The sequence below is a fragment of the Phycodurus eques genome, chromosome 7 (assembly GCF_024500275.1).
Source record: "Phycodurus eques isolate BA_2022a chromosome 7, UOR_Pequ_1.1, whole genome shotgun sequence".
In the NCBI taxonomy this organism is placed as follows: Eukaryota; Metazoa; Chordata; class Actinopteri; order Syngnathiformes; family Syngnathidae; genus Phycodurus; species Phycodurus eques.
Window position 1 is genome coordinate 7,537,904 of NC_084531.1, and position 12,363 is coordinate 7,550,266.

General features: G+C 37.1%; 2 protein-coding genes across 2 annotated transcripts; one reads left to right on the plus strand and one right to left on the minus strand.

The window, feature by feature from the left end:
* The first annotated feature begins 632 nt into the window (after window positions 1–632).
* LOC133405581 (T-cell surface glycoprotein CD3 gamma chain-like) lies at window positions 633–5,365 on the plus strand. The gene is made up of 7 exons (XM_061682687.1): window positions 633–943; window positions 1,213–1,282; window positions 1,377–1,397; window positions 1,496–1,696; window positions 4,300–4,443; window positions 4,754–4,821; window positions 4,914–5,365. Exons 1-7 carry the CDS (start codon window positions 941–943, stop codon window positions 4,965–4,967), a joined length of 561 nt encoding a protein of 186 aa, XP_061538671.1. The 5' UTR covers window positions 633–940; the 3' UTR covers window positions 4,968–5,365.
* Window positions 5,366–6,422: 1,057 nt separating this feature from the next.
* Window positions 6,423–10,604, minus strand: LOC133405554 (T-cell surface glycoprotein CD3 epsilon chain-like). Its single transcript, XM_061682626.1, has 5 exons — window positions 10,374–10,604; window positions 9,891–10,079; window positions 9,676–9,807; window positions 8,777–8,814; window positions 6,423–8,062 (listed from the first exon to the last, which is right to left on the minus strand). The coding sequence occupies exons 1-5, from the start codon at window positions 10,435–10,437 to the stop codon at window positions 7,997–7,999; spliced, it is 489 nt and encodes a 162-aa protein (XP_061538610.1). The 5' UTR covers window positions 10,438–10,604; the 3' UTR covers window positions 6,423–7,996.
* Between the last annotated feature and the right edge of the window lie 1,759 nt (window positions 10,605–12,363).

Sequence of the window (12,363 nt, forward strand, 5' to 3'; positions counted from 1 at the left end):
ATGAGTCACACAAGGAAATTGGGAGCACTTTTGGCTCGCAGACAAAGTAGGTCAAATTAAGTAATCACAAGGAAGTTCAAAATTATATCTAAGTCACCAGATAACAGTTAGCTTAGCTTCCCTTAGCATACAGCTGAACTGACCGGGGTGCCACTCTATCCCACACAACCCACAGTCAGGGTTTCATGAACATAAAGTGTAACATAAATGTAATGCGAGTGTTAAATAAGACACGGATTCAATAACCTACGCGTGACATAAAAACAAATTATTCATGTTACGTTTATCCTAATCGTTCATGAGCATGAACTCATTAAAAAAATAAATTCATCACAGCAAAAACGAGCCAAGCGGCTTCTGCTACAAAATACAGTAAGTCTCCCAAAATTATTAATATTATTAATTAATTACTGCATAATTACTTTAAAGTATTTTACAGTATGATATATGATTAATAATTGTAGAATTTCCAGAAATGTCTAAAAGTGTGCCCCATATGTAGTGAGCCGAGATAATGTCTGTTTTGAACTGGTGCCATGTCAAAAAAAGAGAATGTGCGAATGAAATTCCATGATAGCATTGGAGCACTGCAGTACTCAAGAGTGGAAGTGCGTTACATTTTCTCAGTGTGTGTGTGTGTGTGTGTGTTTAGGTGTGTGTGTGTGTGTGTGTGTGTGTGTATGTATGTTTGTGGTCATTCTAATTCCAAATGAGTGACAATATGAGACTGTCAAACCAAATTAACAACAAACAATACAGAATTTTGATTCTTAACTAAATACGGTACATTTATAGTTTTTCAATTCTTAGAAATTATGAAGAATATATTGAAGCTTCTGCGGAGTGAGCGAATGACACTCACTTCCTACTCCGACTCACACAGTTCAAGACACAGACAATAAAAAGTGACAGCACCAGGAGCAGAACTGATCGATATTTAATGGTCAGTATTTTCAATATTGTATTGTGTTTGCCTTAATTTCCTTAATGTTAAGATTGGCTCTGAAGTACAGTACATGTTTTAAACCAATTTAAACCAAATATAAGGACATTAGGACATTTATCATATTTTTTTGCTTGTCCACAAAAATACTGTATGTGGCAATGAAAAGAGTTTTAGTAGAAGATTTAAGTTAAAGCTCTGTTTCGACGAGGCAATGATGTCCTGTCGTCTGTGCACACAATGATGAAACCATCTCACTCTTTTACCAGCACAACGCAGATGACACAATGAAAGGCTATACTGTTTTACCTTCTTTTTTCATTGTTTGGACACTGACAGGTAAGACTGTTTTACTCTGTCATCATGTGTTTTGAGATATTTCATTAAATCGTAATGACGGCCATTATTCATTTTTTTTCACATTTTTCCACAGAGTTTGTCTGGTGTGATGAAGGTAAATACAATAGTGTGATTCTGTTTAACTGTCACATAATGAAAAGACTGTGTATTGTAATAGCTTATGATTTCATTCATGTTTTCTGTTCCTCACAGGATCGAAAATTGACATTGTCGTGAAATCTGGACCTGGGGAGATTACGATTATATGTGGTCAAAACAAAAATGTATCAAAAAATGATAAGGAAGTAACGTTTCCTTTAAAATACAAAGATGAGAACTCTGGAGAGTACGAATGTGTGGACAAAGATCATGCAGGGAAAAAGGACGGACAGAAAATCTTTGTGAAGTTCAGATGTAAGTTCTGCACCAATTTCTACAGTATTTTTACTTTTGGACTATTTTCTATATTTCACAATTGGTAACGCTGCAAAAACTCAATGGTAAACCATCTGTGTCAGCTCTTGACATAGAACTACAGATTAAATTCTCTGTACTTGTGTCCATCCACCCATCCATCCATCCATCCATCCAATTCAATATCCCGAATTGTATCTTGAGCAGTGGTGTCCAAACTCTGGCCTGGGGACCATTTGTGTCCCACCTTCCATATTTTAGTGGCCCACGGCATATATCGTATGTTCACGACCATAAGTCGCACTTAAAAGTCTTAAATGTTCTCCAAAATGGATGGGGTGCCTTATAATGCGGCGCACCTTATGTGTGCACCGAGTTCCAACATCTATAAATGTTGTTGTGTGATGAGCGCTCCGCTTTCCTGCCGACACGCTGCTTACACAGAGGAAAAGCGGTCGTGGCTGAGGACAGGGGAAGGGTGCGTGAAGTAGGACGCTAAAGCCACGCGCGCAGTAGGTATTTAGCGCCGGGGTGTTTTTTTTTTAATAATTTTTTTTATTTTTAAATTTAATTGAATTTATTTTTACCGCTTGACTGACTGGGAGCATTTCCGCGGTGCGCATTGTGCAAAACAACATCGATTTGGCTAAGGACCCCCGAAAATGTCACCTACGAAGAGACACGGTTACAAAGCACAGTTTAAACTGCAAGCTATCAGTTACGCGGAGGAACATGGGAATCGAACAGCCGCGAGAGAATTCAAGATCAACGAATCCATGGTTCGCAAGGGGAGGAAGCGGGAAAACGAGCTTCGCCAAGTCAAGAAGACGAAGCTGAGTTTCCGCGGAAAAAAAAGAAAAACAAAACGCAGAAACAAGGCGAGGTGGCCCGAGTAGGAAGACCAAGTCGAGCAATGGATTAATGAGCAAAGAACAGCCGGGAGAAGCGTCTCTCCAGTCACCATTTGACTGAGTGCAATAACTCGGAGCTTGCCATCATTCCGGGAGGCTTGACGAACCGCCGGACATCCGTGGAAACAGAGCGTTCAAAGTGAAGTTGCGAGCGGCGTGGGAGCCATGGATGACAGATGGCGAGCACAGCTTTACGAAGACAGGGAGGCAACGCCGGGCGAGTTACGCCACCATATGTGAATGGATTGTGGATGCCTGGGCTAAGGTATCTGCTTTGACTGTTGTCCGAGCATTCGCGAAAGCAGGCATCATTGCTGAACAGCCCCCCGGCAACGAGACTAAGTCTGACAATGACGAGAGGGAAGCCGGCGTGTTTGTTGTTCATTTCGGATACAGAACATGACAGGTGGACTTTGATGGATTTGTGGATGAGGATTGAAAAAAAAAAATAATAATAATAATGTGAGTACATTATTAAATACTTCAATAAAGTACAACCGAACTCAGTTTTGCTCCCACTGCCTTTTTAAAAACATTGTTTTAGCGTGCATGCATGCTACCGTATGTTTTAAACTAGCGTATGTTTCACCATGCCTGTGCCCAATAATACGGTGCGCCTTATGTATGTGTTCAATACAGAAATAGAACCCGTAACTGAGACTGCGCCTTTTAATACGGTGCACCCTGTCGTGAAAATACGGTACATAAAATAACATTTGACATGGCCCAAAATGCATATGGCACACCTACCTCATAGTTCTGAGAACCCGGTTTCAAATCCGGCCTCGTCTGTGTGGAGTTTGCATGTTCTCCCCGTGCCTGCGTGTGTTCTGTGGATTATGTGGCCCTCGGGGGAAAAAATGTTTGGACAACCCTACTCTAAATGTAGAATTAAATAATTGTCAACAATTAATTATTTTCTCCACCATGTTGGCATTCAAACATGCACAAGCATGTCCTGTGAGTGTTTGTATTATTTGTTCTTATCTGGAAAGTCATTAGTAAATGTCACAAGGAGGCATTTTTTTCATGAATCTGATGAGAAGACTTGTATTGAGCAAATCTTTCTTGTCTTAAAAGAACATATTTGATAACAGGTGTCATATTTTACCAAGCCAACTTTTTCTAGTATTTCTGAATTAATATTGGCTCTATGGTGCCTTAGTACACATGTGAAATATAAATTAAAATAGTCTACACAATCCTGATTTCCAGACGTTTTTCTGCTGAAGGCCTCAAATCAGGTCATTTGAATTTCTTGAGCTTATGTACGGCGCTAGCGAAGATCTCCGCCGACCTGCTGTCCACATAACGATCACATGCTGTCCACTGCTAACGATCTTGCACCATGTCGTCCTACTGCTGTCCACATAACGATCACATGTGCTCTGACAAGTAGTGAGCGTTAAGTCTTCTACACGGAGGTAACCAGTCAGAGGAAAGGGGGTGCAGTCTTAGCCAAACATGGACAAAGCAGATACAAAACTGGGTCAAACAGAAGTAGCTGTCAGAGGGGCCTTTTCTGGACACTACTATGACAAAACCAACGTTTTTTTTTTTTTAAAATCAAATTGACACTTTTATACTAAGTCCATGTTAGAGAGTCACTCTATGGAGGTCTAAATAGCCAAAATATGGGACCTTTCAACCTGTTACAGTGATTTATTTGTCTGTTTGTTTGTTTGTGTCCAGCTTGTGAAAACTGTGTGGAGCTCGACAGTGTTACCATATCAGGTCTCGCTGTTGGAAATTTGATGGCTACCATTGTCCTTGGAGTGGCTGTCTATCTTGTTGCATCACAGACCCATGCCAGTGTTATCACTTCTCAACACAAAAGTAAATCTACTGCATCTGTCCCTGTTTCAAACATTTATTTTGGAAGAATGAAAAAGTTCATCATTTGCGAAATGAACTGTGTTACTGGTAATTATCTAACTTTGAGAACATAGCAACTCTGTGAAGTTTCAGATGTGAAGTTGATTTAAATTGAAATACATTAACAATGCAATTAAAATGCTTGTGTAGCAATCTCTGATAGATTGCATCGGGTTGTATAGTTTTGCATGAGCTAGGTCGCTCGCTTAGCTAAACACTGCTGCTATTCTTAGACTTCTTTGCTGTGTGTTGAATGTATTTTTCCTTTCAGGCTCTGATCAAAGAGACCTTATTCCAAATGATACAAAGAGGAGTGTCCCAAATGATGAGTACCAAGAGGTAAAGTACATATCAAATCACTAAAATGTCATTTGTAATTTTCTCATCAGAAAATGAATAATAACTGATGGGCATGTCTGTTCTTCCCTCAGCTGAGACACAAAGGTGGGCGTAAAGAAATATACAATACCCTCCCCGGTAAATGACATCCTGCTGGCCCAACCTAATAAAATGGAGTATGTAAAAGCCAGTTCATCGGCCCAACTTTGCATAAATATGTGTGCGTTTTTAACCTGTATCAAATAGTTTCACTATACTGCACAATGCAATTGTCATTGCATTTCTTGTGTGGTGATTTTAATAAACATGATGTGAGTGTATTATGGTTGTTGGTTTGCCTTGAAATTGACTGGCCTCCAGTCCAGGGTGTACCCTGACTCTTGCCAAGTGACATTTGGGAAAGTCTCCGGCTCACCTATGACCCAAATGTGGACAAGTGGTATGGAAAATCGATGGCTTATATAAAACTGCAGTGCTATGTAAATAAAAATGTCATTTTCCAGGAACACGAGGATCATATACATTTGAGAACTTTAAGCACACGTGCAGTTGTCTTGGCCTGACACGCTCCACAACAATGCTGAGGATGTGCTATATTAAACACTACAATTTGCAACATCAAAATGTTCACAATATTTCATTCATGAGAAAACAACTGTTCTTTACTAATTGAAAAGTCATTACTTTTCATACCAATGTAAACATTTTTTGTGACTTTGCATTCATTGTGGTCCTGCTGGGTTTAAACAGAAAATATTTAAAACGTCCAATTACTTTATTGTGCAAAACTACAAATGCACAGTGAATATGATACAATGAAAATGCATTTGCCACAAAATCCCTCTAAATGCTTGTGAAAACAGTCTTTTCATTCCAACAGATCCTACCTTGTCATTATCATCTTAATCGCTTTGACATCAGACACACAGACAACAGGTTGGACACAGGGATTTACTGATTAGGAAGGATAGAGAGAAGGAAAATGTACAATGAGGGAGTGGCATAAGAAGACGTTAGAGGAGAGGTGAGGAGAACTGGTACGAAATGAAAGCCAGTCCTTGTCAGACAATCTTGAAGTCTCAGTTCTTGTATCTCTCCTTCTTAACACATCAAACACACACACACACACACACACACACACACACACAAACACGCCTAGCAGTAAGTGGGAGTTCTTCAATTATAACTTATGATTCATTAGTAAGCTGAACAAAGAACTGTGACATAGCCTCGACGTCATGTTTTAGGTGCTGCTGGGAAAATGCAGTGGTGACAAAATGAACAACCAAGACTTTTTACACAGCGAGGGAGCCAGCAGACACAATTTTCTCCTTCCCCCACTTACACAAGCAGGTGATTGCACCACGTCTGCATGTGTGCACGTGGGAGTGTAACGGATACGAGCTGCGGCTTTGAGGCAGCATCACGAGTGTCGAACCCCCACTCCTATCTGTAAAAGTATCACAGTGATGTTTCCAACCACAAACATGAAAAGGGAAGAGAACATTGACTGCATTTATTGAACTGTCCTTCACAAAAATATTTGGAGAATCAGTTGATAGTCATATAGACAGTATAGAATGCACATTTCATTGCATATGTAAAATAAGCATGATTTTATTTGAATAAAAGAATACATTTAGAGCAGTTGAAAATGTTCAACATTTGTGTATTGGATAGCATTTATGGTTCAACCCGACAAATGGTTATACTGTAGATACAGACAATTTCATGAAGTCCAACCACCCAATGAGGAGTTATTGACTCCATTGCAAAGAAAACAAACATACTTTCACCTATATACTTGCTGGTCATTGTCATTGTGATGGCTAATCCCATAAACCCCTAAAACTAACAATGTAACATCAATCGGATGAAAATAAGACAAACCATATATAGCATTCACATTGCCAAATACATTGTAACCTCTAAATTCTGATGTCAGAATTAGATCAATAAATCCCCCAAGACCTCAGCCCATCTCACACGCAATACCTTAACTCAATTAGCACCTCAAGCAGTGGCCACCAACTTTTTTGAAACTGAGAGCTACTTCTCAAATCTTGGATACTGATTCAAAAGGAGGGCTACCAGTTTGATACACACTTCTGAAATAACACATTTTCTCAAATGACTTTTTAAAAAAAATTCCAGGTTAATTAATTCATGATATTCATCGATTTGAAGACGCTTTTTTTGGATTAAGGTTTATTATTTATCCCAAAAATGATCAATGATTTCACAAGATACCGACAGTACATATCCAGTGGGCCAGTTGGCACCATTGTACACACGAATCTGTGCCAGCTGCTCACTACAATATGGACTAAAGCGACAATAAGTTGATATCAACAATAAAATAAGAACTTGTACACCGGTAAATAATGCAAATATACTCACAATGATCTGTACACATTCATCAAAGTTATAGCTGAGTGCACAATTATTTGTTATAATGTTTTAATATACAGCTGTTAAATTATCATTCCACTTGTGCAACAGGTAAAAAATGAAATCAGTTCACGTTCAGCAATCTTCTAGCTTCACTCTGCACTTCCATATAAGTAATTGTAAGTATTTATTTCACTTTGATGATAGTTTAAAATGTTAAAATATAACTTCAAACATTGCCTGTACAGTTATAAAGGTTTTATGATGGCGAGAGGTTGACTGGTAAAAAAGTAATGGGTATATTTCATTTCCTATTATTTCCAATGTGAATGCATTTTTTACTAACTCAGAACAAATCAGAGGTCATCCAGAACCCAGGGCTAGATGACTTTTGACCTTAGACGCCCAATCGTATAACTTTGCAGACCATTTTGCCCAGTGCATATCAGCTATGTTTGTCAGGTGTATTCTGATACACAACAATGTCACACAGACAAATGGCCACTCATGTTGCTGTAGAATATTCCAAATTAGATAGAAAGTTTAACTTTTAGTACTTTTGTCTGATACATTCACATGGGAATGAGTTTGTGCCCTGATCCTACTTTGTGTAGTCATCGTTCCTTAATTATGATGAAATGATGAGTGACCTGCTTGTCCACTTATGATTGTATGGAGCTGCCAGAATACTAACACTAATAAGAGCAAAATGTTTCCATGCAGCTCCTCTTTTTTTTTCAGTTGATTGTCTTCCCTGATGAAATGTTCCAGCTTGTGACCTGCCTCACATTAACTTGTTATTGTTGATAAAAGAGTATGGATCCTGCGAGCGTCTGTGCGTGTTCAGGTGCTGTCAATAAAACAAAAATGGCAGTTTTAGAGGCTCACAATACAGCATCTCTGATGGCAAAAGTACAGTAGAGTCACTTGGTCCTTCTCTAATATACAGTAGACACAAGGCAAAGTAGCTGATTGATTTGATACCTGATAAACATGAACTAATAATGACATTTTCCTACTTTTTCTATTTATTTATTACTGTCCCCCAACATTATATTAATATTAGAGCTTTGATTACAATCCGACTTGGGACCACCCTGGTCCCCAATTCAAGAGGTGCAGTATTGTTCAGGCACCCCTTTCACTCTCGCATCTCTCCTTGCATTCCTACATGTACGTTATCTGGTTCTCGATGTGATGTGCAACGCAAATATATAGGTAGAGTCAAAAGGTTGAAAGAAAAGAAATAAATGCAAAAGTAAATGTTTGCAATCTTAATATTAACAAAATTTTTAATTTGTTTATTTTTTTTATTTTAAAAGTAAGTTGCCTTACTTTTAAAATAATCCACAATTATTAGGTTACACATTTTTTTTCCATTTCCTATATTTTCTATGGGATTCTTCTTCCACAATCAGATGTCAACTAGTGCCCCTGAACACATTTTATTCGGCCCGAAAGATTCCACTTTCGTCAACAGTTTAAACAATGTTTTATCCAACTGAATTCTTGTGAGAACATGTTGTTGTGGAAATTATGTTATGTTGCATCATCCTGTGCATACCTCATAGTCTGGAGAAGGAGGGGCCGGGCCTGCAGGTGCTAAAATATTACAGAAATATGATTACACAAAATGAGCCTGGACCCAAATGAATCCATTAAAATTTTCAATATGTAAAAAATGTATTTGATTAGAATTACAGATGCAAGATTTCATTGATTAGTCGTCAACTAATCGATTATCAAATTAATCGACTATTTTGATCATCGATTAATCGTTTTGAGACCTTGTTTGACTTAAATCCTCTGAATTTTAGCCTATCAACTGTAAATATTCTCAGATTTCTATAATCCTCCATGAAAGCACACTAATTATCTTTGTGTTTCACCAAGATAAAACATCTGGAAACATCTGATTTTACTTTGGAAAAGAATGATAAATATGTGTGCCCATTTTTTAACACGTTACGGGCCAAACAAGTGATTGAATCATAATGAATTTATGTTTGTGCATTTTCTGCACTGTCAATTTGAATTAATTGTGTTGTTTTTTAATAAAGGGATGGCAATTAAAAATGTTTTTTGTAATCCAATTCATTGATTAATTGAAATAATAATCGACAGATTGATCGATTATAAAAAATAATTGTTACTTGCAGCACTAATTACAATAGAATGTTTTATTCTGAATCTATTTTAAAAAAAATCAATTAAATAATAAAATAATTACATCTATGTATATTGCAGTTGACTTTCAAAGTGATTCATTGCACTGTTCCAATATATAATATGTTTTCTCCCTGACAGTGGATAGTTCAAGTGTATTTACAACTTTAAGATAAAACCTGTTTGTAAAATAAAAATATATTGATTGCTAAATTACGACTTATGATTATGAGATGGGTGGACATGATTTCTTTTACCACCCACAGAAAGCTTTCACTCTGTGACACTGTTTCTTACCCTTTGCACCAGGTGAACTTTTCTTCTTGGTGCACTTATAGATGAGCATCATCAATATAATTGTTATGCTCACATCTGCAACAATGACCGACCCAAACATTGTTGCATCCAGCTCAAAACAATTAGTGCACACTGGAGGAGGGTGGAGAGCAAATGTCAAGTGAGACCTTGGCAAATACAAAGATCATATGAAGAAATACAATGCTTTCACTTACCTTTTCCTTCCACGTAGAAATAATATTTGATGTTCGTTCCATATTCACAATGGTAAAGGCCTTTGTTTTTGCCATTATAAGTAAGTGTATAGGAATTGTTTCCAGTGTCCACCTTTGTTCCAGCTTTGAACCAAGTTCCATTATTTGGGCATGTCATTGTGACAGTTTCCCTCCAGAATGACACTCCACCTTAAATAACGTAAAATTAGAGGCCAAATTATGTGTGTATTATAATTATGTTTCTACCCTCATTTCAACGAAAACACAATATTTTTAATATTTTAGCTGGCAAAACACAATACTTATGTCATACCAAAGACATCAACATATACTGTATTAGATCAAACAGGGACCAGCAAATTTGAGGTCTCTTTTCACCTAGGCCTACTCCAAATGCTGATTTCGACCTTTGTATTCAACCTGTGGTAAACGAGTCACATTCAAATTGAATTCAATTCTAATGTACAAAAAAATTTCATTTACCTGCACCAGCTTCCACTGCACTTATTATCAGGAGGTGGCCGAAAAGCAAAACGCTGTTGTACATATTCTCCTGAAGATTATATATGAGTTCTCTGCTTTTTTCTGCGATTCTCTTCAATCGTCAAAACTCTCCATACAATGGCGTCGATATTTACTAATAAGCTTTTTAAACTAGCTGCTCATGCGCTGTCTGACTTTCTCTATCTGACAACCATTCACACGCACGTGCAAGAAAACAACACGCACACACACACACACACACACACACACACATGCAAACACAAGCATGTGCACAACCATGCAAGTACACACACACACACACACAGGCACACACTGAATTTATTTATTTAGTGTAGTTTAAAGAGTATAACAATAATAATAATAATAATAATAACGACAAATATACAATTATCATGGAACACTCACACATACACATCTTTATCCGCCAACTCAAATACTGTACTAGTGTACAGTATGGGATGGTATAGCCATAAATAAAAGTGCAGTCCTGCCCTCTAATGGCTTAACAGTGTTAGGCTCACGTCATGTTACCAAGCATCGGCTTTCACTACATAAAAAATTAAGAATCATACATAATATTAACAATAACGATACAACTTGCTAGTATGCCTACTTTTTACCAGCGCAGTTAATTAGCTCTTGGTTTTAAAACCAATACACAAAACGTCTTGGCCTTAATTCACTTTGTTTGACTGGAAACAATGTGGATCTGCAACTCAAATCGCGTAATTTAACCAATATTTATATTATCTCGGCTATACCAATCGATTAATTCATTAATAATCTGTGAATTATTTTTTTCAATTCATCAATTAATTGGATGAATAAACATCCCTTTATTCAAAAACAACACAATTACGTCAAACTGACAGTGCAGAAAATGCACAAACATAAATTGATTGATTGATTCAATCACTTGTTTGATCCGTAACGTGTTAAAGAAAAATGGGCAAACATTTTTATCATTATTTTCCAAAGTAAAAGCAGATGTTTGCAAGGTTTTTTTTTTTTTTTTTTTTGATGAAACAAAAATAATCAGTGTGCTTTCATGGACGATTACAGAAATCGGAGAATATTTGAAATTAAACAAGGTCTCAACGCGATTGATTGATTATCAAACCAGTTGATTAATTTGATAATCGATTAGTTGTTGATTTATCAATGAATTTTTGCACCTCCAATTCTAATCAAATAAATTTTTTACATATAGAACATTTTAATGGATTCATTTGGTCCAGGGTCATTACGTGTAACCATATTTCTGTAATAATATTTTAGTACCTGCAGGACTACAAGGTAGTACATGATGACGTAACATAAGACAACATGTTCTCACAAGAATTCAGTTGGATAAAACATTGTTTAAACTGTTGACGAAAGTGCAATCTTTCAGGCCAAATAAAATTTGTTCAGGGGCACAAGTCGACGTCTGATTGTGGATGAAGAATCCCATAGAAAATACTAGAAATGGAAAAAATGTGTAACCTAATAATTGTGGATTATTTTAAAAGTAATAGTAGGATTTTTGTATAAATTATTTTACTATTAATAATCACTCACAGGAAAAAATCAACTCACACTCTGTTATATAGTTTCGTTGCACATCACATAGAGAACCAGATCACGAACATGTAGGCCTGCAAGGAGAGATGTGAGAGTGAAAGGGGCGCCTGAACAATACTGCACCTCTTGAATTGGGGACCAGGGTGGTCTCAAGTCTCAAGGGAAGGTCGAAGGTCATTTGAAAGCAGACTAACAGAACTGGATGGTTAATTGTATTTTGTGGAAGACAGTTGTTACAAGGCAAAGAGAGACTCAATTGTCAGTTGCAATTAATTCTCCTGTTTCGAAATGTAAAGGTTTGTAATCAAAGCCCTAATATTAATATAATGTTGGGGGGGGGGGGGGGACGGGGTGTGGTAATAAATAAATAGAAATCATGATCGTATATTATGAAAAACAAAATAGT

Coding starts and splice junctions, on each gene's coding strand:
- LOC133405581 (XM_061682687.1), top strand. Junction 1,697..4,299: donor AATCTTTGTGAAGTTCAGAT/GTAAGTTCTGCA, acceptor GTTTGTGTCCAG/CTTGTGAAAACTGTGTGGAG. Junction 4,822..4,913: donor CAAATGATGAGTACCAAGAG/GTAAAGTACATA, acceptor TTCTTCCCTCAG/CTGAGACACAAAGGTGGGCG.
- LOC133405554 (XM_061682626.1), bottom strand. CDS start 10,437: ATGTACAACAGCGTTTTGCTTTTCGGCCACCTCCTGATAATAAGTGCA. Junction 8,815..9,675: donor AAGTTCACCTGGTGCAAAGG/GTAAGAAACAGT, acceptor GTAATATTTTAG/CACCTGCAGGCCCGGCCCCT. Junction 8,063..8,776: donor CTCCTTCTCCAGACTATGAG/GTATGCACAGGA, acceptor TTTTATTGACAG/CACCTGAACACGCACAGACG.